General features: G+C 48.5%; 1 protein-coding gene across 1 annotated transcript; it reads right to left on the minus strand.

The window, feature by feature from the left end:
- Positions 1-3,248: 3,248 nt before the first annotated feature.
- C3H15orf61 (chromosome 3 C15orf61 homolog) lies at positions 3,249-20,254 on the minus strand. Its single transcript, XM_040342243.1, has 4 exons — positions 20,154-20,254; positions 7,591-7,929; positions 6,963-7,115; positions 3,249-3,760 (listed from the first exon to the last, which is right to left on the minus strand). The coding sequence occupies exons 2-3, from the start codon at positions 7,925-7,927 to the stop codon at positions 6,988-6,990; spliced, it is 465 nt and encodes a 154-aa protein (XP_040198177.1). The 5' UTR covers positions 7,928-7,929; positions 20,154-20,254; the 3' UTR covers positions 3,249-3,760; positions 6,963-6,987.
- Between the last annotated feature and the right edge of the window lie 1,697 nt (positions 20,255-21,951).

Below are 21,951 nucleotides of genomic sequence, written 5' to 3' on the forward strand. Positions count from 1 at the left end.
CCACGCCCCCTACCGGATCATTTGAATTACGCGCGCTTACGCCGGCCCCTTTTACGCTACGCCGCCGCAACTTTACAGGCAAGTGCTTTGTGAATCAAGCACTTGCCCGTAAAACTTGCGGCGGCGTAACGTAAATGTCATACGTTACGCCGCCGCAGTTTTGCGCGCCCCTACCTGAATCCACCCCAGTGTTATCAACTGCATAAGAGCTGGGGGGGGGGGAGGAGAAGCAGCAGCACACTGATCTTACCAGTGAATGGCTGTGAAACAGGGGCATGTCAGGACAAGTCTGATCATTGGAGGTAAGCAGGCTGAGCTCCCAGAGAACTGGCCACGCTGTGTTCCCTTGCTTAGTGTGGTCAGTTTTGATAGGAAAGCAGAGGGACTGGCAAGAACACCAGGAATTTCACACAAAGGAAGCAATACAAAGAGAACAGAAGACTTTCTCATACAAGCACACAGTACAGCAGCCACATGTCAGGAATATGAAGTTTTGGGGTAAAAAAACGCTTTAAGTCAGGAGTTTCCAAGCTGCAGCCCCGAGGGCCAGATGTGGCCCTTTGCTAGCCTTTATCCGGCCCTTGGGGCACTATTTCTCCCACTGATATGAGACACTATTCCTGCCACTGACAGCCAACAAGAGGGCACTATTTCTTCCTCTGATACCAATTTTTATTGTACTTGATGTCATCTAAAGTAATATGCTGTTTGCAACTTTATTTAACCACTTAAGACCCGGACCTTTAGGCAGCTAAAGGACCTGGCCAGTTTTTGCGATTCGGCACTGCGTCGCTTTAACTGACAATTGCGCGGTCGTGCGACGTGGCTCCCAAACAAAATTGGCGTCCTTTTTTCCTCACAAATAGAGTTTCCTTTTGGTGGTATTTGATCACCTCTGCGGTTTTTATTTTTTGCGCTATAAACAAAAATAGAGCGACAATTTTGAAAAAATATTTTTTACTTTTTGCTATAATAAATATCCCCCAAAAGTATATATTAAAAAAAAATGTTTTCCTCAGTTTAGGCCGATACGTATTCTTCTACATATTTTTGGTAAAAAAAAAATCGCAATAAGCGTTTATCAGTTGGTTTGCGCAAAATTTATAGCGTCTACAAGATAGGGGATAGTTTTATTGCATTTTTATATAAAACCAGGGGCGGACTGACAACTCATGGGGCCCCTGGGCAATAGAAGATTATGGGGCCCCCGGGCTTACAGATGGCCACCACGCCAGGAGGCAGTGCAGAGGCGGGGCAGCTAAAATCTCTGGATTTTCACATCAAAAGCATGTCAGTTTCGGACATATCAGGGACAGATGTAAACTGTCCTGGTTTTACTGAGCCTGGCAACCCTGATGGGGCCCCCTAGTGGCATGGGGCCCTCGGGCAGTGCCCGGGTGACTCAATGGTCAGTCCGCCCCTGTATAAAACATTTTTTTACTACTAATGGCGGCGATCAGCAATTTTTTTTCGTGACTGCGACATTATGGCGGACACTTCGGACAATTTTGACACATTTTTGGGACCATTGTCATTTTGATAGCAAAAAATGCATTTAAAATGCATTGTTTACTGTGAAAATGACAATTGCAGTTTGGGAGTTAACCACAAGGGGGCGCTGAAGGGGTTATGTATGACCTCATCTGTGTTTCTAACTGTAGGGGGGTGTGGCTATAGATGTGACGTCATTGATTGTGATTCCCTATATAAGGGAACACAGGATCGATGACGGCGCCACAGTGAAGAACGGGGAAGCTGTGTTTACACACAGCTCTCCCGTTCTTCAGCTCCGGGGACCGATCGCGGGACTCCAGCGGCGATCGGGTCCGCGGGTCCCGCAGTCACGGAGCTTCGGACCGGGTCGCGGGCGCGCGCCTGCGACCCGGCACTTAAAGAGGACGTACCTTTACATGCTTGTGGCCAGCCGTGCCATTCTGCCGACGTATATGTGCAGGAGGCGGTCCTTAAGCGGTTAAAATATATAATACCTTGTTTAACTCTCTATTCTGGTTTTGGCAATACGTAGCGCTTTGAAGCTCCTGAAGACGCCTATTGGCGAAACATGTCGAGACGGAGAGCAATTGTCAACTGCATATGAAATTCTACTTGGAGATTCCCTGTTGGTTTTAATTATCCAAAAGTATCTGCACGCTGTTTTTTAATGCCTATGCATAACAAAGAAATTATTTTTTATCGTCTATGAGTTTTGACACCATTAACCACTTCCGGACCGTCGCATGTACATTTACGTCGGCAGAATGGCACGGACAGGCACATTGGCGTACCTGTACGTACCTGCCTAGACGTGGGTCGGGGGGCCGATCAGGACCCCCCCCCCGGTACATGCGGCGGTTCCCGTGGCTTCAGGAGCGATCCGGGACGAGGGCGCGGCTATTCGTTTCTAGCCGCCCCCTCGCGATCGCTCCCCGGAGCTGAAGAACAGGGAGAGCTGTATGTAAACACGGCTTCCCCGTTCTTCACTGTGGCGGCGCATCGATCGAGTGATCCCTTTTATAGGGAGACACAATCGATGACGTCAGACCTACAGCCACACCCCCCTACAGTTGTAAACACACACTAGGTGAACCCTAACTCCTACAGCGCCCCCTGTGGTTAACTCCCAAACTGCAACTGTCATTTTCACAATAAAGAATGACATTTAAATGCATTTTTTGCTGTGAAAATGACAATGGTCCCAAAAATGTGTCAAAATTGTCCGAAGTGTCCGCCATAATGTCGCAGTCACGAAAAAAATCGCTGATCGCCGCCATTTGTAGTAAAAAAAATAAAAAATAATAAAACTATCCCCTATTTTGTAAACGCTAAAATTTTTACCAAAAATAGGTAGAAGAATACGTATCGGCCTAAACTGAGGGGAAAAAAAAATTATATATGGTTTTGGGGGATAATTATTATAGCAAAAAGTAAAAAATATTGCTTTTTTTTCAAAATTGTCGCTCTATTTTTGTTTATAGCGCAAAAAATAAAAACCGCAGAGGTGATCAAATACCACCAAAAGAAAGCTCTATTTGTGGGGAAAAAAGGACGCCAATTTTGTTTGGGAGCCACGTCGCACGACCGCGCAATTGTCTGTTAAAGCGACGCAGTGCCGAATTGTAAAAACCCCTTGGGTCATTTAGCAGCATATTGGTCCGGTCCTTAAGTGGTTAAAGTCCCATCGTCCACAATCCAAATATCTGAAAAGTGTTGGATCGCTGTTCAGAGAATTGGCGTTTTAGACACAGGTCTAAACCTAGCCCATGTTATTCTTTATTTTGTAACATTCATCTACAATGTATAAATACATTTTATTAAATAGGGCAATATATTAAAAGTTCACAAAATCCGTCCCTCCAACTGCCGTTTTCTAAAGCCGAAAAACAGAGGAAGATGAGAAAACAAGATAAAGAAAGAAAAATAAGAGACTCCAGAATACCAGAGGACACGACACAAAGAGATTTCATAGCAACCACCCGAGCCAATCATGTCCTCCATTCACGCTTGTACAACTCAAAAGTCGCGCAACTTTGGATGGTCGCGACTTAGGCTTTCACCAATGATAATGGACAACTGTCGCATGTTCTTATGCAGAGTGATTGTTCTTGTCTCCGCCCCCTCCTGTAGTTTTCTGTAGGCAGCCTGTAGAGGGTGGAGCCAGCTGGGTGTCCCTCCCACTGCTCTCTCTCCCTGTGCAGGGTGGCTGGTCTGGTCTCCGCCCCCCTCCTGTAGTTTTCTGCATGCAGCCTGTAGTGGGTGGAGCCTGTTGCAACAATAAGGAAGTCAGTATATTGTGGTGAAAAGTCAGTTTGCATTGCATACTTTGACATATTCTGAAATGTATGAATCGTGGCTGACGGGATTAACCCTCCCCCCTCCCAGGGGCCACTCCTCTCATCAGGCTACTCCTACCCACTATGGTACATTCCCACTTCCCATGTGCTTTTCCCCATATAGAAACTAAAATACCAACATGGAGAATGGGACGCCCTCAGAAGACCTGGAAACTCAATCCTGAAGTCTCAGAGATATATATATTTATACTTGATTTAACGCTCTAGCATGAACTATACTTTTGTGTGGTGCAATAAAAAATTAAGGGTTCTGCATCAGGGTCACGCAAGGCAGGGAAGGGGCGGGCCAGGTAGGGCTAGGAGAGGACGGGCCGGGTAAGGCTTTACCTGGCCCATCTCTTCCCTGCTTTACCTGGCCCATCCCTTCCCTGGCCCTCCTGTTCCCTGTCCTATGTTGACCCCCCTTCCCTAGCCTGTTTCTGCCCTTCCCGGCCTTACCTGACCTGTCCCTGCCCTACCTGGCCTGTCCCTTTCCTGCCTTACCCAGCCCATCCCTTTCTTGGCCTGTCCCTTTCCTGCCTTACCTGGCCCGCCCCTTTCCTGCCTTACCCGGCCCATCCCTTTCCTGCCTTACCCGGCCCATCCCTTTCCTGCCTTACCTGGCCCATCCCTTTCCTGCCTTATCCGGCCCGTCCCTTTCCTGCCTTACCCGGAACGTCCCTTTTTTGGCCTGTCCCTTTCCTGCCTTATCTGGCCTATCCCTTTCCTGCCTTACCTGGCCCGTCCCTTTCCTGCCTTAACCGGCCCGTCCCTTTCCTGCCTTACCCGGCTCGTCCCTTCCTTGGCCTGTTCCTTTCCTGCCTTACCTGGCCCGTCCCTTTCCTGCCTTACCTGGCCCTGTCCCTTCCTTACCTGGCCCGTTGCCTCCCTGCCTTATCTGGCCTATCCTTTCCCTGCCTTACCATGCCAGGTAAGGGGGGTCCACGTAGGGCAGGGAAGGGGTGGGTAGTCAAGGCAGGGAAGAGGCAGACCAGATAAGGCAGGAAAGGGGTGGGCCAGGTAAGGCAGGGAAGGGACGGGCCAGGTAAGGCAGGGAAGAGATGGGAAATGGACAGCCCACGCAAGGCAGGGAAGGGATGGGCCCGGTGGGATAGGGAAGGTTTTCTCCCATAATAAAAACCTCACTAAACAAAGGAAAGATGAAAATAATAGTAAAAATGATTACAAATGAAATGTATGTTTGTGTGTGTGGTGTAATGAAATTAAGGGTTCTGCATCAGGGCCGGGAAGAGATGAGGAAAGGACAGGCCAGGTAGTGCAAGGAAGGGATAGGCCTCGTAGGGCAGAGAAGGAACTAGCCAGGTAGGGCAGGGAAGAGTTGAGAAGTGGACGGGCCCAGTAGGGCAGGTTTCCCCCCCCCATAATAATACCTCACTAAATAAAAGGAAAGAGGAACATAATATTAAAAATTATTACAAATGAAATGTATGTTTGTGTGGTGTAATGAAACTAAGGGTTCTGCATCAGGGCAAGGTAGGGCAGGGAAGAGGTAGGCCAGGTAAGGGAGGGGCAAGGCCGGGCAGGGCTTTCCCCCATAATAAAACATCTCTAAATAAACGAAAGAGGAAAATAATAGTAAAAATCATTACACAGGAAATGTATGTTTGTGTGGTGTAATAAAAATAGGGGTTCTACATCAGGGCCATACAGGGCAGGGCCAGGCTGGGCCGGTTTCCCCCTATAATAAAACATCACTGAATAAAGGAAAGAGGAAAATAAAAGTAAAAATGGTTACAGCTATGATTAAGCACTAATTTATAGTGCGAAACGCGTCAGAGGGTTCTGCAGCAGAGCAGGGCATGGGGGCCAGACAGGACAGGGTACGAAAGAGCAGGGTTAGGTTAGGAAGGGTCAGGTTGGGCAGGGCTCTCTCCGGCCCTGTCCAATCTAACCCGACCCTGCCCTGCTGCAGAACCCTTTATTTTATTTATAGGCTCACCCCATAATAAAACATCTCTAAATAAAGGAAAGAAAAAAATAATAGTATAAATCATGACACAGGAAATTTATGTTTGTGTGGTGTAATAGAATTCGGGGTTCTTCATCAGGGCCAGACAGGGCAGTTTTCTACCCTTAATAAAAACATCACTAAGTAAAGGAAAGATGAAAATAATACATGAAAAGATGGAAATAATAATAAAAAAATTATTACACATGAAATGTATGTGTGTGTGACATAAGAAAATGAAGGGTTCTGCAGCAGAGCAGGATGCGGGGCCAGACAGGGCAGGGTACGGTAGGGCAGTTCAGGTTGGGCAGGGTCAGGTTGGACAGGGTACGGTAGGGTTGGCCAGGGTACCGTAGGGTAGGGTCAGGTTGGGCAGGGTACGGTAGACCAGGGTATGGTGGGGCAGGGTACGGTAGGGTTGGCCAGGGTGACCTGGGGCAGGGGAAGGTGGGACAGGGTACGGTAGACCAGGGTACGGTGGGTCAGGTTGAACAGAGTACGGTAGGGTTGGCCAGGGTACCGTAGGGCAGGGTCAGGTTGGGCAGGGTCAGATGGGGCAGGGTACGGAAGACCAGGGTACGTAGGGAAGTTCAGGTTGGGCAGGGTACGGTAGGGTTGGCCAGGGTACCGTAGGGCAGGGTCAGGTTGGGCAGGGTACCCTGGGGCAGGGTCAGGTGGGGCAGGGTACTGTAGACCAGGGTATGGCGGGGCAGGGTCAGGTTGGGCAGGGTACGGTAGGGTTGGCCAGGTACCCTAGGGCAGGGTATGATAGACCAGGGTACGGTGGGTCAGGGTCAGGTTGGACAGGGTAGGGTAGGCCAGGGTACTGTAGGGCAGGTTCAGGTTGGGCAGGGTACCCTGGGGCAGGGTACGGTAGACCAGGGTACGGTGGGGCAGGGTCAGGTTGGGCAGGGTACGGTAGGGTTGGCCAGGGTACTGTAGGGCAGGGTCAGGTTGGGCAGGGTACCCTGGGGCAGGGTCAGATGGGGCAGGGTACCGTAGGGCAGGGCAGAGTCAGGTTGGGCAGGGCTCTGTCCGGCCATGCCCTGTCTAACCTAACCGACCCTGCCCTGCTGCAGAACCCTTGATTTTATTTATAGGCTCACCCCATAATAAAACATCTTTAAATAAAGGTAAATGGGAAATTTAAACAAATTCCAGACATTAATGGGAAGATTGCATCCAGCGTCAGAACAGAGCTCCTTCATCCTCCTTGATCAGGAAGTAGATGGTCACCGGCCCACAGCTGGTATGGACAGTCTCCGTTACTCTTGCGAACATCCAGGATCCCAGGCCATACATAAGAGTGGGGATCCCTGCCAAGTAGACAAAAAGAACCAATCAGAAAACAATTCCCGAGCCACAGCAACAACAACATCATCTCGTCGGCATCCACATCCTCCCGTCGCCGGCTCCCCCAGTTATTGTGCTAGCGACGGAGAGAAGGGATAACTTTATTTTATTTATTTATGTTACAAGCATCTCTGCAGCTTTACTAATGAAAGGCAGCCAGAGAGATAATAATGCGATTAATATGAAACCCATAATAACCCGCTAACATAATGGGCTGTTCTAACCAACGGCAGCAAGGGAGATTTTAATAAGCTGCAATAATAAAGCAAAGTAATTAATCCCAGCCATATGGATAAGCAGCCACAGGAAGCCACGCTCCGCATATTCTGTTTGAAAAGACAATTGATGGCCTTTATAAAGCTAAATATTTAATAAGCCTTGGGTGGGAGGCAGGATGGAGTGTGTGGGGTGTAATTACAGCATCTCTCCATCACTTACCTAGATTTATGGCTTTCAGACCGCTAAAGAAGTGGTTGAGGAGGCGCAGGTCCTGGGGGGCGGCGCGGGAGCAGTGATACTTAATGAATGGGAAGCAGCCCGTCCGGAGGACGTGGTAATTTGCGCCTTTCACTTCCCAGTTGAAGTTGGATAAACCGAACTGGTCGTTGTTGGCGGCGCTGTACTTCACGCAGAAGGAGGTCCAGGGCGGCAGGTTCCTCTGGAGGAGGTGCTGGGTCAGGACCTCGGAAGCATTGGGGCGAGGCCGGCGGAAGGATCCCGTCGGGAAGAAGAGAATCCGTAACAAGGTTTCGTGGGCCGTCCGTGCCAACAGCATGACTGCGAGAGAGAGAGAGAGAGAGAGAGAAGGTTCACAAATACATAAAAAGGAACACGACGGGCGATGGGCATTGCAATCACGGGCAACTGGAGTTCATATCGATGTGGGGCAAATTCTATCTTATAAACGCCACACATAAAATACACAGTGCAGTAATACCTGGGATTACGAGCAGAATTCCTTCCAGAAGAATGCTTGTAATCCAAAGCACTCGTATATCAAAACGTGTTTCCCCATAGAAAACAATGGAAACTCAGATAATTTGTTCCACAGTCACTGCTTGTCTATGCAGTACCGCAAATACTTTTTCACTTACTCACTGTAGTTAAGGGGTAATACACGTCGTTCAGGGGTCAGTAATGTACATAGTTCAGGAGTGGGTAATGTACATAGTTCAGGGGTCAGGGGTGGGTAATGTACATAGTTCAGGGGTCAGGGGTGGGTAATGTACATAGTTTAGGGGTCAGGAGTGGGTCATGTACATAGTTTAGTTGTCAGGAGTGGGTAATGTACATAGATCAGGAGTGGGTAATGTACATAGTTCAGGGGTCAGGAGTGGGTAATGTACATAGTTCAGGAGTGGGTAATGTACATAGTTCAGGAGTGGGTAATGTACATAGTTCAGGGGTCAGGAGTGGGTAATGTACATAGTTCAGGAGTGGGTAATGTACATAGTTCAGGAGTGGGTAATGTACATAGTTCAGGGGTCAGGAGTGGGTAATGTACATAGTTCAGGGGTGGGTAATGTACATAGTTTAGTTGTCAGGAGTGGGTAATGTACATAGTTCAGGAGTGGGTAATGTACATAGTTCAGGAGTGGGTAATGTACATAGTTCAGGGGTCAGGAGTGGGTAATGTACATAGTTCAGGGGTCAGGAGTGGGTAATGTACATAGTTCAGGGGTCAGGAGTGGGTAATGTTGTGGAAATTTTTATTAATGTATGTTGTCAGATGTCTCCCAATGTCAGTTTTGCTGCAATACGCTCATGCGATCGTGTTCGCATATACAGATGTTGGTGGAAGACCATTGGCTGCAAAAACCTTCCCGTGGACAAGGCAGATCTGTTTGCTCTTTTAAGGATGTTCGTTAATGCTTAGCTCTGAAATCCTTCAGTTCCAGGCCGGTAACCTTGAGGTCCAGTGATGGGGAGCAGGGCCGGTGCTACCACTAGGCAAAGTAGGCAGGCGATTGGGGTTGGGGTTAGAGGGTTAGGGTTTCCCATTGAAGAATATGGCTAGGACTCAGGAATTGGAACAGGGACCTCCCCCAAAGGTCAGAAGGCCGGTTCCCAGAGGTCAAATGTCACAGGGCGTGGCTGACCAACCCCCACCAATGTGTACCGCCTACCCCAACTAAGTCGGGGAATGAACAAGTCGGGGAAAGCGTCTTGCGTGCGCGAAGATATATTTGTGACGTTCCCCCCATTTAGCAGATTAAACCACCCTTCTGGATGAAAGTGAGAAGGAATTATACAGAAAGGTCCCCAAAAAAAAAAATAGAACAGCCAAACATCCTTGCTCATGTCCCTGTTACGGGACAGGAAACCAGTCGAGGAAAGTTGGAGGAGGTGGAGTATTATCTTGGCCAACAGCAGGATGAGAAGCAAGACTCTGGTCAGGAGGCCAACTCTGATACCCTCCAGTGCCAGGCTGGTGACCTTAAGGTTCAAGCCTTCTTTGCCAAAGGGTTATGGGGAGAGACCAAGCTGAATCACCTTTCAGCATTCTCACTGGATCCTGGATTTACAGAAGAGAAGAAGTCATTTGATGGACTATATCTAGCTAAAGGCCCGTACTCCAGTGGGCAAACAGATATATGTGTGATATTACCACCATTTGCCAGTTGAAACCACCCTTCTGGATGGAAGTGAGAAGGATTTTATTTCTTGCTATACAGAAGTGGCCCGAAAAATCTTACACAGCCAAACACCCATGGTCACGTCCCCGGTAAGGGACAGGAAAACAGTCAAGGCAAGTTGAAGGAGGCGGAGTATTATCATGGCCAACAGTAGTGGACAGAAGGATGAGAAACAGGATCCTTGTCAGGAGGCCGACTCCGATATCCTCCAGTGCCGGGCTGTTCACCTTGAGGTTCAAGCCTTCTTTGCCAAAGGCAGAGACAATCTGCATCAACTTTACCCTTCTCACTGGATACTCCTTAGATCTTCACAGAAGAGAATAACTACCGTATTTATCGGCATATAACGCACACTTTTTTCCCCTTAAAATCAGGGGGAAAATTGTGTGTGCGAGTTATACGCCGATCCTCGCTGTCTCTGAGCGCCTCTGACAAAGCCCGACAAAGACCGAGCCGAGTGTACTGCGCACTCGGCTAGGCTCGGCCACGCTCGGGTCTGCCCGCAGTCACGCGAGAGAAGCCGAGAGGAGCCGAACACACCGGAAATCCGTCTCTGCACAGCTCGACCGAGGCGCCAAATTCAAACACACAACGATGCAACCCCCGGGAAGACGGATGCGATGGACACCGACAAGGCTGGACGGACCGGCAGACGGACGCGACGGACACTGACAAGGCTGGATGGACCCCGCGCAAGGCCGCAGACGGACGCCGGACAAGGCCGCCGATGGACGATGGGCAAGACAGCAGACGGACACCGACAAGGCTGGACGGACCCCGTGCAAGGCCGCAGACGGACGCCGGACAAGGCCGCCGATGGACGCTGGGCAAGACAGCAGACGGACACTGACAAGGCTGGACGGACCCGGCGCAAGGCCGCAGACGGACGCCGGACAAGGCCGCCGATGGACGATGGGCAAGACAGCAGACGGACACCGACAAGGCTGGACGGACCCCGCGCAAGGATGCAGACGGACGCCGGACAAGGCCACCGATGGACGCTGGGCAAGACAGCAGACAGACACCGACAAGGCTGGATGGACCCCGCGCAAGGCAGCAGACGGACGCCGGACAAGGCTGCCGATGGACGCTGGGCAAGACAGCAGACGGACACCGACAAGGCTGGACGGACCCTGCGCAAGGCCGCAGACGGACGCCGGACAAGGCCGCTGATGGACGCGCCAAATTCAAACACACAACGCTGCAACCCCCGGGAAGACGGATGCGATGGACACCGACAAGGCTGGACGGACCGGCAGACGGACGCTGACAAGGCTGGACAGACCCCGCGCAAGGCCGCAGACGGACGCCGGACAAGGCTGCCGATGGACGCTGGGCAAGACAGCAGACGGACACTGACAAGGCTGGACGGACCCGGCGCAAGGCCGCAGACGGACGCCGGACAAGGCCGCCGATGGACGATGGGAAAGACAGCAGACGGACACCGACAAGGCTGGACGGACCCCGCGCAAGGATGCAGACGGACGCCGGACAAGGCCACCGATGGACGCTGGGCAAGACAGCAGACAGACACCGACAAGGCTGGATGGACCCCGCGCAAGGCCGCAGACGGACCCCGGACAAGGCTGCTGATGGACGCTGGGCAAGACAGCAGACGGACACCGACAAGGCTGGACGGACCCCGCGCAAGGCCGCAGACGGACGCCGGACAAGGCCGCTGATGGACGCCGACAGCAGACGGACACCGACAAGGCTGAGCATCCAAAATTTAAGTTTTTTCCTAAACTTCCCTTCTAAGCTTGGGGTGCGCGTTATACCCCGGCGCGCGCTATACCCCGATAAATACGGTAGTTTGAAGGCCTATATCTAGCTGAAGGCCCCTATTGCAGTGAGCAAAAATATACAGTGCCTTGAAAAAGTATTCATACCCCTTGAAATTTTCACCATTTTCTCATGTTACAACCAAAAACGTAAATGTATTTTATTGGGATTTTATGTGAGAGACACAAAGTGTCACATAATTGTGAAGTGGGAGGAAAATTATAAACGACTTTCAACATTTTTTACAAATAAATATGTGAAAAGTGTGGTGTACGTTTGTATGGCGCCCCCCGGAGTCAATACTTTGTAGAATCGCCTATCGCTGCAATTACAGCTGCAAGTCTTTTTGGGGATGTCTCTACCAGCTTTGCACATCTAGTGAGGGACATTTTCCCCTCATTCTTCTTTGTAAAATATCTCAAGCTCTGTCAGATTGGATGGAGAGACTCTGACTGGGTCATTGTAACACATGAATAGGCTTTGATCTAAACCATTCCATTGTAGCTCTGGCTGTACTTTAGGGTCGTTGTCCTGCTGGAAGGTGAACCTCCGCCCCGGTCTCAAGTCTTTTGTAGACTCTAACAGGTTTTCTTCTAAGATTGTCCTGTAATTTGGCTCCATCCAGCTTCCCATCTACTCTGACCAGCTTCTCTGTCCCTGCTGAAGGAAAGCATCTCCACCACATGATGCTGCCACCACCATGTTTCACGGTGGGGATGGTGTGTTCAGGGTGATGTGCAGTGTTAGTTTTCCCCCCCACACATAGGCCCGGATTCACAAAGCACTTGCGCCGACGTATCTCAAGACACGCCGCGTAAGTGCAAATATGCGCCGTCGTATCTATGCGCCGGACCCACAAACTAAGATACGCCTAAAAACAGGCTTCAAGCCTCCGACGTAACTTGCCTATGCCGGCGTAGCGTGGGCACATATTTAGGCCGGACGCTCCCATTGTTTAGCCATTCAAATATGGAAATGAGGGAAATACAGCGATTCACGAACGTAAGTGCGCCCGGCGCAGGCTACGCGATATGCGCGTAAGTTGTACATCCGGCGTAAAGTTAAGCCCCATAAAGCAGGTGTAACCCAGCAGCAGACATGCAAAGGTCTGCAACGGGGAATTCAGGCTGGCGTATTTTACGTTGTTTACGTTGGACGTGTGTCTGGCTGGGCGTAGATTACGTTCATGGCGTACGCAGTGATTTGGCGTATCTTAGCCAGTTGTTCTGACGTGGTTGTGAGCATGCGCAGAGGGATGCGTCCACATCCCGGCGCATGCACAATTCGTGATACGTATCTGTCTGGCGCTCGGACCATCATTTGCATGGGGTCACGCCTTATTTGCATGGCTCACGCCCACTTCCACCTACGCCGGCGTTTACGCCTTTGAAACCCAGCGCAGTTTTGGGAGCAGTGGCTTTGTGAATTCAATGCTTGCCTCTCTGCGCTGCGTCGGCGTAGCGCACAGGGGGATGCGCTGCGGCGGTGTAATGTGCGCCTGCTGTCTGTGAATCCGGGCCATAGTGTTTTACTTTTATGCCAAAATGTAAATTCTGGTCTTATCTGACCAGAGCCCCTTCTTCCACATGTTTGCTGTGTCCCCTCCCCCACATGGCTTCTCACAAACTGCAAATGGAATTTCTTATGCCTTTCTTGTCACTCTTCCATAAAGGGCAGATTTGTGGAGAGCACTGGCACTGGAGGATATCAGAGTTGGCCTCTTGCTTCTCATCCTGCTGTTGGCCAAGATAATACTCCACCTCCTCCAACTTTCCTCGATTGGTTTCCTGTCCCGTGACAGGGACATGAGCAAGGATGTTTGGCTGTTCTAGTTTTTTTGGGGGCCTTTCTGTATAGGAAGAAAAAATTCCTTCTCACTTCCATTTAGAAGGGAGGTTTATTCTGCCAACTGGTGGGAACGTCACAAATACATCTGTTGGCCCACGGGAGTAGGAGCCTTTAGCTAGAAATGGGTTCTTCCCTTCTGTAAATATCTAAGAAGGATCCAATGAGAAGGGCAAAGGTGATGCAATTTGTCGGTCTCTCACCATCACCCTTTAGCAAAGAAGGTTGGACGGTGGACCTCAAGGTAACCGGTCTGGAACTGGAGGATATCAGATTTGGCATCTTGACCAGGATCTTGTTTCTCATCCTACTGTCCACTATGTGTTGGTCTATCTCTATCATATAAAATCCCAATAAAATACATTTACGTTTTCGATTGTAGCATAACAAAATGTGGAAAATATCAAGGGGTATGAATACTTTTTCAAGGCACTGTATATGTTTGACCACTGGAATAGGGGCCTTCAGCTAGATATAGTCCTTCAATTTCCTTATTCTCTTCTGTGAAGATCTAAGGAGGATCCAGTGACAAGGGTAAAAGGTGATTTACGTTTTTGGTTGTAACATGACAAAATGTGGAAAATGTCAAGGGGTATGAATACTTTTTCAAGGCACTGTATTTGAGGTATTCCCACCATTTGGCAAATTAGAAGGAATCGGGACCTTCAGCTAGATCTAGTCCTTCAAATGACTTCTTCTCTTCTGTGAAGATCTAAGGAGGATCCAGTGAGAAGGGTAAAGGTGATTTACGTTTTTGGTTGTAACATGACAAAATGTGGAACATTTCAAGGGGTATGAATACTTTTTCAAGGCATTGTATATATTTGACCACTGGAATAAGGGCCTTCAGCTTTATATTTCAATGTATTTTTTATTAAAGAAAAACAAGTTCTAAAGTAGACAGACACATTGGGCCAGATCCACAAAGAACTGCCTATCTTTAGGCAGGCGTAGCGTATCTCAGATACACTACGCCGCCGTAACTTAGAGCGGAGTTTCCTTATCCAGAAAGAATTTGCGCCGCAAGTTACGGCGGCGTAGTGTAAATGTGTCGGCGTAAGGGCGCAAAATTCAAATGACTAAGATGTGGGCGTGTTTTATGTTAATTCATCTTGACCCCACGTAAATTACGTTTTTTTTTAACGGCGCATGCGCCGTCCGTGGGGGTATCCCAGTGCGCATGCTCGAAATCACGTCGCAAATAGTCAATGCTTTTCGTCGTGAACGTAATTTATGCAAAGCCCTATTCCCGAACGTTTTGCGCAAACAACGTAAACGACGGAAAATTCGACGCTTTCCCGACGTCCATACTTAACATTGCGTACGCCTCATAGAGCCAGGGGTAACCTTTACGCCGAAAAAAGCCTTACGTAAACAACGTAAAAAAATGCGCCGGGCGGACGTACGTTTGAGAATCGGCGTATCTAGCTAATTATGCATATCTACGCGGAAATCAACGGAAGCGCCACCTAGCGGCCAGCGTAAATATGCACCTACGATCCGACGGCGTACTAAGACGTACGTCAGTCGGATCTAGCCCACATTCCGGCGTATCTGGTTTTGTGGATACAAAACAAAGATAAGACGGCGCATCGTAGAACTTACGCGGCGTATCAATAGATACGCCGCCGAAGGTGCTTTGTGGATCTGGTCCATTGGATGAACCAAGTAAAAAAAAAAAAAAATAAAAAAAAAAAATCAGGCCATCAACATAGCAATACAAAGATATAGAAAATATGGCCATAACACACATCCTCCAGTTATTACAACAGCAAAACATGGAGTATACAAAAGGCCTCAAATACAAACATCTGTATTGCATAAAGAATTCTAGAGAAAAGAAGTAACAGAAAAAAAAGGGAATAAAAGAGTGAAAAAGAAAAAAAAGAGAAGGGGAGAGGGTCATCCCGGAGTTCCCTAGGGAGTCGAAATATAGTCGATCCATGCATCCCATATTCTGTTAAATTTCTTTGTATTATTACAAAGATATAGTCCTTTAAAGTACTTATTCTCTTCTGGGAAGATCTAAGGAGGATCCAGTGAGAAGGGTAAAAGGTGATTTACGTTTTTTGGTTGTAACATGACAAAATGTGGAACATTTCAAGGGGTATGAATACTTTTTCAAGGCCCTGTATTTGTGGCATTCCTGCCATTTGCCAAATTAGAAGGAATCTTTTTTTTTTTTGCTATACAGGAAAGTCCCCAAAGAAATCTACACCCAAACATTCTTGCCCACGTCCCGGTCATAGGACAGGAAAACAATCAAGGAAAATTGGAGGACATGGAGAATTATCTTAGCCGACATAAAATAAGATGTGATGACGTTTTCCTCCATTTCTCCTTTTTTTTGTTGCAGATCAATATACATTGTATTGATCATTTCCAAAGGCAACGCGAAAAACACTTTGGACACAGAAGGAATGAGGAGCCGCAAGCCGGTGAGAGTTCAATAAGACAATAAAGAGCTCTAAGTGGAATAAATACGACGAACCCTCCGCTGCTCATTAACCGGCCGTGTTAAACATGAAAGTCGCTAACAGTCTCCACATCTCTTTATTAGCGCACAAAAGAGAAGAAGAAGCGCGCTCTATTAATTACGGAGGTGAAGCCGGCCTTGTTTATGTCTGCCTCTGATTAATAAATAGCAGCACCTGCCATTTTAGTGCAGTAAATAAACAAGGGAGCTGATTAATTATCAGACTGCACAGCTCAGCGACTACCAGGAATCACGCCGAACGCCGCAGCGGCGGCGGCGAGGCTTCCTTGCTCTCCTCCGACTTCACTCAAAGCAACGTTGTGGCTGGTATGGAAAACGGCAAAAAAAAAAAAAAGACGACAAAGGCACCACAGAACGCAGCTAGCGATTTTATTTCTTAATTTGCAAAAACGCAATAAGGAATACAATCTGATTGGTTGCTATGAGAAACAACCCACATTTTCATTTTCTACAGTTTTTATAATCAACGAGGGTTCTGTTTTTAAAGTGGATGTAAACCCGAATTTTTTTTTTTTGATGTCACAATGTAGGGCAGGGGTTGACAAATTTGCTTGGAATCTAGGAGCCAGCTAAAAAAGTTAGGAGCCAGAAAACGTGCCCCGTCCCGACGAGCTTGCGCGCAGAAGCGAACGCATACGTGAGCAGCGCCCGCATATGTAAACGGTGTTCAAACCACACAAGTGAGGTATCGCGGCGATTGGTAGAGCGAGAGCAATAATTCTAGCCCTAGACCTCCTCTGTAACTCAAAACATGCAACCTGTAGATTTTTTTAAACGTCGCCTATGAAGATTTTAAAGGGTAAAAGTTTGTCGGCATTCCAGGAGCGGACGCAATTTTGAAGCGTGACATGTTGGGTATGAATTTACTCGGCGTAACATTATCTTTCATAATATAAAAAAAAATGGGGATAACTTTACTGTTGTCTTATTTTTTAATTAAAAAAAGAGTAATTTTTTCCCAAAAAAGTGCGCTTGTAAGACCGCTGCGCAAATACGGCGTGACAAAGTATTGCAACGATCACCATTTTATTCTCTAGGGTGTTAGGATAAAAAATATATATAAATGTTTGGGGGTTCTAGTTAGAGGGAAGAAGATGGCAGTGAAAATAGTGAAAAATTACATTAGAATCTGTTTAACTTGTAATGCTTAACTTGTAATACCAACGGCCACCACCAGGTGGCGCCAGCTTACACATCTGGTGACAATAACTTGTAATACCAACGGCTCACCGCCAGATGGCGCCAGCTCACAAAAAAAAAATATATATATATATATTTTTTTTTTGCCCCCCTTCCAAGCCAAGTCGCCAGGACCCTATTTCTAGTCGCCATGGCGACCTGGTGCCCGGGATTTGTTGAGCCCTGATGTAGAATATAAGATTTCCTATCATCTGTGCCCAGTCTTGCCACACACAGAGTTAACCACTTAAGACCCGGACCAAAATGCAGGTAAAGGACCCGGACAGTTTTTGCGATTCGGCACCGCGGCGCTTTACCCGCTTTACTACTAATGGCGGCGATCAGCGATTTTTTGCATGACTGCGACATTATGGCGGACACTTTTGACACATTTTTGGGACCATTGTCATTTTCACAGCAAAAAATGCATTGTTTACTGTGAAAATGACAGTTTGGGAGTTAACCAATAGGGGGCGCTGAAGGGGTTATGTGTGACCTCATGTGTGTTTACAACTGTAGGGGGTGTGGCTGTAGGAGTGACATCATCAATTATGTATCCCTATATCAGGGAACACGCGATCGATGACGCCGCCACAGTGAAGCACGGGGAAGCCGTGTTTACACACAGCTCTCCCCGTTCTTCAGCTCCGGAGACCGATCGCGGGACTCCAGCGGCGATTGGGTCCCGCGGTCCCTGTCATGGAGCTTCGGACTGGGTCGCGGGCGCACGCCTGCGACCCACGGCTGGACAATAGCACAGCACGTACCTGTACCTGCCTGTGCCCAGCCGTGCCATTCTGCCAACGTAAATGTGCAGGAGGCGGTCCTTAAGTGGTTAAAGTGACGCAGTGCCGAATCGCAAAAAGTGGCCTGGTCTTTGACCAGCAATATGGTCCGGGGGTTAGGTGGTTTACATACTGTCACCAATGCAGTGCAGTGTTATCACATAACTGGCGTGGTGGTGACCGGGGACACTGACTGGTCAGTGTATGTAAAAAAAATTAAAAATTATAATTTTTTTTCACTTTTTTTAACTCACTTAGACCCCATTCACACCTAAGCGACAAAACGCCCGACGCGGGACGCTTCTGTCGCTCGAGGGGAGAATTCCCATTGCCGTCTATGGAGATGGTTCACATCTCATAGACGCGCAACGCCTGTCGCCTGAAAAAAAGTCCCGGACCCTTTTTTTCACGCGACAGGCGCGTTTTCCCATAGACAGCAATGGGAATACTTTAGGAAAAAAAAAATAAAAAATTGAAACATTTGTAATCGCGGCAAATCTGCCGCTACACGCGAAAGCGGCTGTCGCTTAGGTGTGAATGCAGCCTTAAGGACCGCCGCACGACGATACAAGTCGACAGAATGGCGCGGCTGGGCACAAGGGCGTACCGGTCCGAAGTTCTGCGACTGCGGGACCCGCGGACCCGATCGCCGCCGGTGTCCCGCGATCGGGTCACAGGAGCTGAAGAACGGGGAGAGGTGAGTGTAAACACAACTTCCCCGTTCTTCTCTGTGGATCAACACTGTGATCGTCTGTTCCCTGATATAGGGAACGACGATCAGTGATGTCACACGTCCAGCCCCACCCCCCTACAGTTAGAAACACATATGAGGTCACACTAAACCCCTACAGTGCCCCCTAGTGGTTAACCCCTTCACTGCCATTGTCATCTTTTTTACAGTAATCGGTGCATTAATAACCTGGATGCACCGCTGATGGGCATGGATAGGCAGTACTAGAGAGGCTGCTCTGATGTGCACTGGTGAGGCTGTGTTAATATGCACTGGTGAGGCTGCTCTGATGCGCACTGGTGAGGCTGTGTTAATATGCACTGGTGAGGCTGCTCTGATGCGCACTGGTGAGGCTGCTCTGATGCGCACTGGTGAGGCTGTGTTAATATGCACTGGTGAGGCTGCTCTGATGCGCACTGGTGAGGCTGCTCTGATGCGCACTGGTGAGGCTGCTCTGATGCGCACTGGTGAGGCTGCTCTGATGCGCACTGGTGAGGCTGTGTTAATATGCACTGGTGAGGCTGCTCTGATGCGCACTGGTGAGGCTGTGTTAAAGCGGGGGTTCACCCAAAAAAAAAAATTTAACATGACATTCAGCCGAGTTGTCAGAATGACAATCGGCTGTTTTTTTTTTTTCAGTGCCGTACATACCGTATTTTCACCGCCGCTTCCGGGTATGTAATGTGCGGGACTGGGCGTTCCTAATTGAGTGACATCCTTCCGACCGTCGCATACAGCGCGTCACGAGTTACCGAAAGAAGCCGGACTGCGAGTCGGCTCTATACGGCGCCTGCGCACCGACGTTCGGCTTCTTTCGGCAACTCGTGACGCGCAGTATGCGCCGGTCGGAAGGATGTCACTCAATTAGGAACGCCCAGTCCCGCAGAAGACATACCCAGAAGCGGCGGTGAAAATACGGTATGTATGGCACTGAAAAAAAAAAAAAAACAGCCGATTGTCATTCTGACAACTCGGCTGAATGTAATGTTAAATTTTTTTTGGGGGGGGGGGTGAACCCCCGCTTTAATATACACTGATGCGCACTGGTGAGGCTGCTCTGATGTGCACCGGTGAGGCTGTGTTAATATGCACTGGTGAAGCTACACTGATCCCTCCGCAGACTCTCCCGTGTGATCCGGCGTTGCATCCTGGTTATCACAGATCTGTCAGGAGCACAATCGGGAGACGTCTGCAAAGCGTTGTCACCCTATAACTAGAAGTGACAGAAAGGGTGACAACGCTTTGCAGACGTCTCCTCCGTTGTCACCCTATAACAGGAAGTAACAGAAGAGTAGCTCTTGAGAAAGGGGAGACATGGCCACGCCTCCTCCACACTCCAATAGGAATGCCGGGGGGGCGTGTTTTGCAGCATGCAAGTGCAGGAAGGTTACAGGTTCTCTTTCCCTCTGATAAGATCACATGACTCCATAATACAACCAATGGTCAGTGACCTGTGTAGGTGACCTTGTGATGTGCGGGTCACTTATATGTGGGGGGGGAGGGGACAGACACGCTCTCACTGTGTTATATCCCGAGCTCCACATTACCTTCACCGCCGACCAATCACGCCTCTGACTCCATGCGGCAGACGATAGGCTGACATCGCGGTCATGTGACCGGGCGGAGCCGCGAACTCGCAGCATCACGTGACCCTAACACAAAGAGGGAGGGAGCGCGCGCGCGCGGGGATTTAAATAGAGCCCACGTGTTCCGAGAGGGGCGGGGCCTGTGTGCTCCGCCTTATTTACCATATCAGTGTCAGTGGGCGGATCCCATTCCTCTTATATGCTGTACTGAACGCTGCGTCCAATATTCTGACCAATCACAGGACAGCTCTCCTCCTGCCAGCTCTTGTATGGTCTTAGCAGCCCCGCCTCCACACACATGCGCGTTTCGTTTCCAGGAATCACATCGTTTTTTATGCCCAGTTCACGCGTTTTAATATGTTTTTGCAGTTTTTCTGCGCATTTTTTCACACAACGCCCATTTATTGGAATGGGCCGCCCTACGTGACTACAGACTTTTCGGGCGTTGAGCTTTTTTTTTTTTTTTTACCGTGCGTTTGTTGCAAATTATCCACTTACCCTCTGAAAGGTTTTACCCCCCCCCCTTAATGACCAGGCCATTATTTTGCGTTACGGCACTGCGTCACTTTGACAATTGCGCGGTCGTGCGACGCTGTACACATAAAGTTTACGTCTGTTTTTTTCCCCCACAAATAGATCTTTCTTTTGGTGGTATTTGATCACCTCTGCCGTTTTTATTTTTTATTATATAAACAAAAAAAGAGCGACAATTTAACCACTTAAGCCCCGGACCTTTATGCAGGTAAAGGACCTGGCCAGCTTTTGCAATTCGGCACTGCGTTGCTTTAACTGACAATTGCGCGGTCGTGCGACGTGGCTCCCAAACAAAATTGGCGTCCTTTTATTCCCACAAATAGAGCTTTCTTTTGGTGGTATTTGATCACCTCTGCGCTTTTTATTTTTTACGCTATAAACAAAAAATAGAGCGACAATTTTGAAAAAAATTCAATATTTTTTCCTTTTTGCTATAATAAATATCCCCCAAAAATATATAAAAAAAACATTTTTTTCCTCAGTTTAGGCCGATACGTATTCTTCTACATTGTTTTAGTAAAAAAATCGCAATAAGCGTTTATCAGTTGGTTTGCGCAAAAGTTATAGCGTTTACAAAATAGGGGATAGTTTAATTGCATTTTTATTATTATTATTTTTTTTTTTTTACTACTAATGGCGGCGATCAGTGATTTTTTTCGTGACTGCGACATTATGGCGGACGCTTCGGACAATTTTGACACATTTTTGGGACCATTGTCATTTTCACAGCAAAAAATGCTATAAAATGCACTGATTACTGTGAAAATTACAGTTGCAGTTTGGGAGTTAACCACTAGGGGGTGCTGTAGGGGTTATGTGTGACCTCATATGTTTTTCTAACTGTAGGGGGCGGGGCTGGACGTGTGACGTCACTGATCGTGTTTCCCTATATTAGGGAACAGACGATCAATGATGGCGCCACAGTGAAGAACGGGGAAGGTGTGTTTACATGCGGCTCTCCCCGTTCTTCAGCTCCGGGGACCGATCGCGGGACTCCGGCTTCAGACCGAGTCGTGGACGCGCGCCCACGACCAACGGCTGGGCACTTAAAGAGGACGTACAGGTACGTGCTTGTGCCCAGCCGTGCCATTCTGCCGACGTATATCTGCAGGAGGCGGTCCTTAAGTGGTTAAAAAATATATATATATTTTTACTTTCTGCTATAAAACACATCCAATTAAAAAAAGTAAAAAAAAATCGAATTTATTCATCAGTTTAGGCCGAT

This window comes from Rana temporaria, chromosome 3 (genome assembly GCF_905171775.1).
Source record: "Rana temporaria chromosome 3, aRanTem1.1, whole genome shotgun sequence".
Classification (NCBI taxonomy): Eukaryota; Metazoa; Chordata; class Amphibia; order Anura; family Ranidae; genus Rana; species Rana temporaria.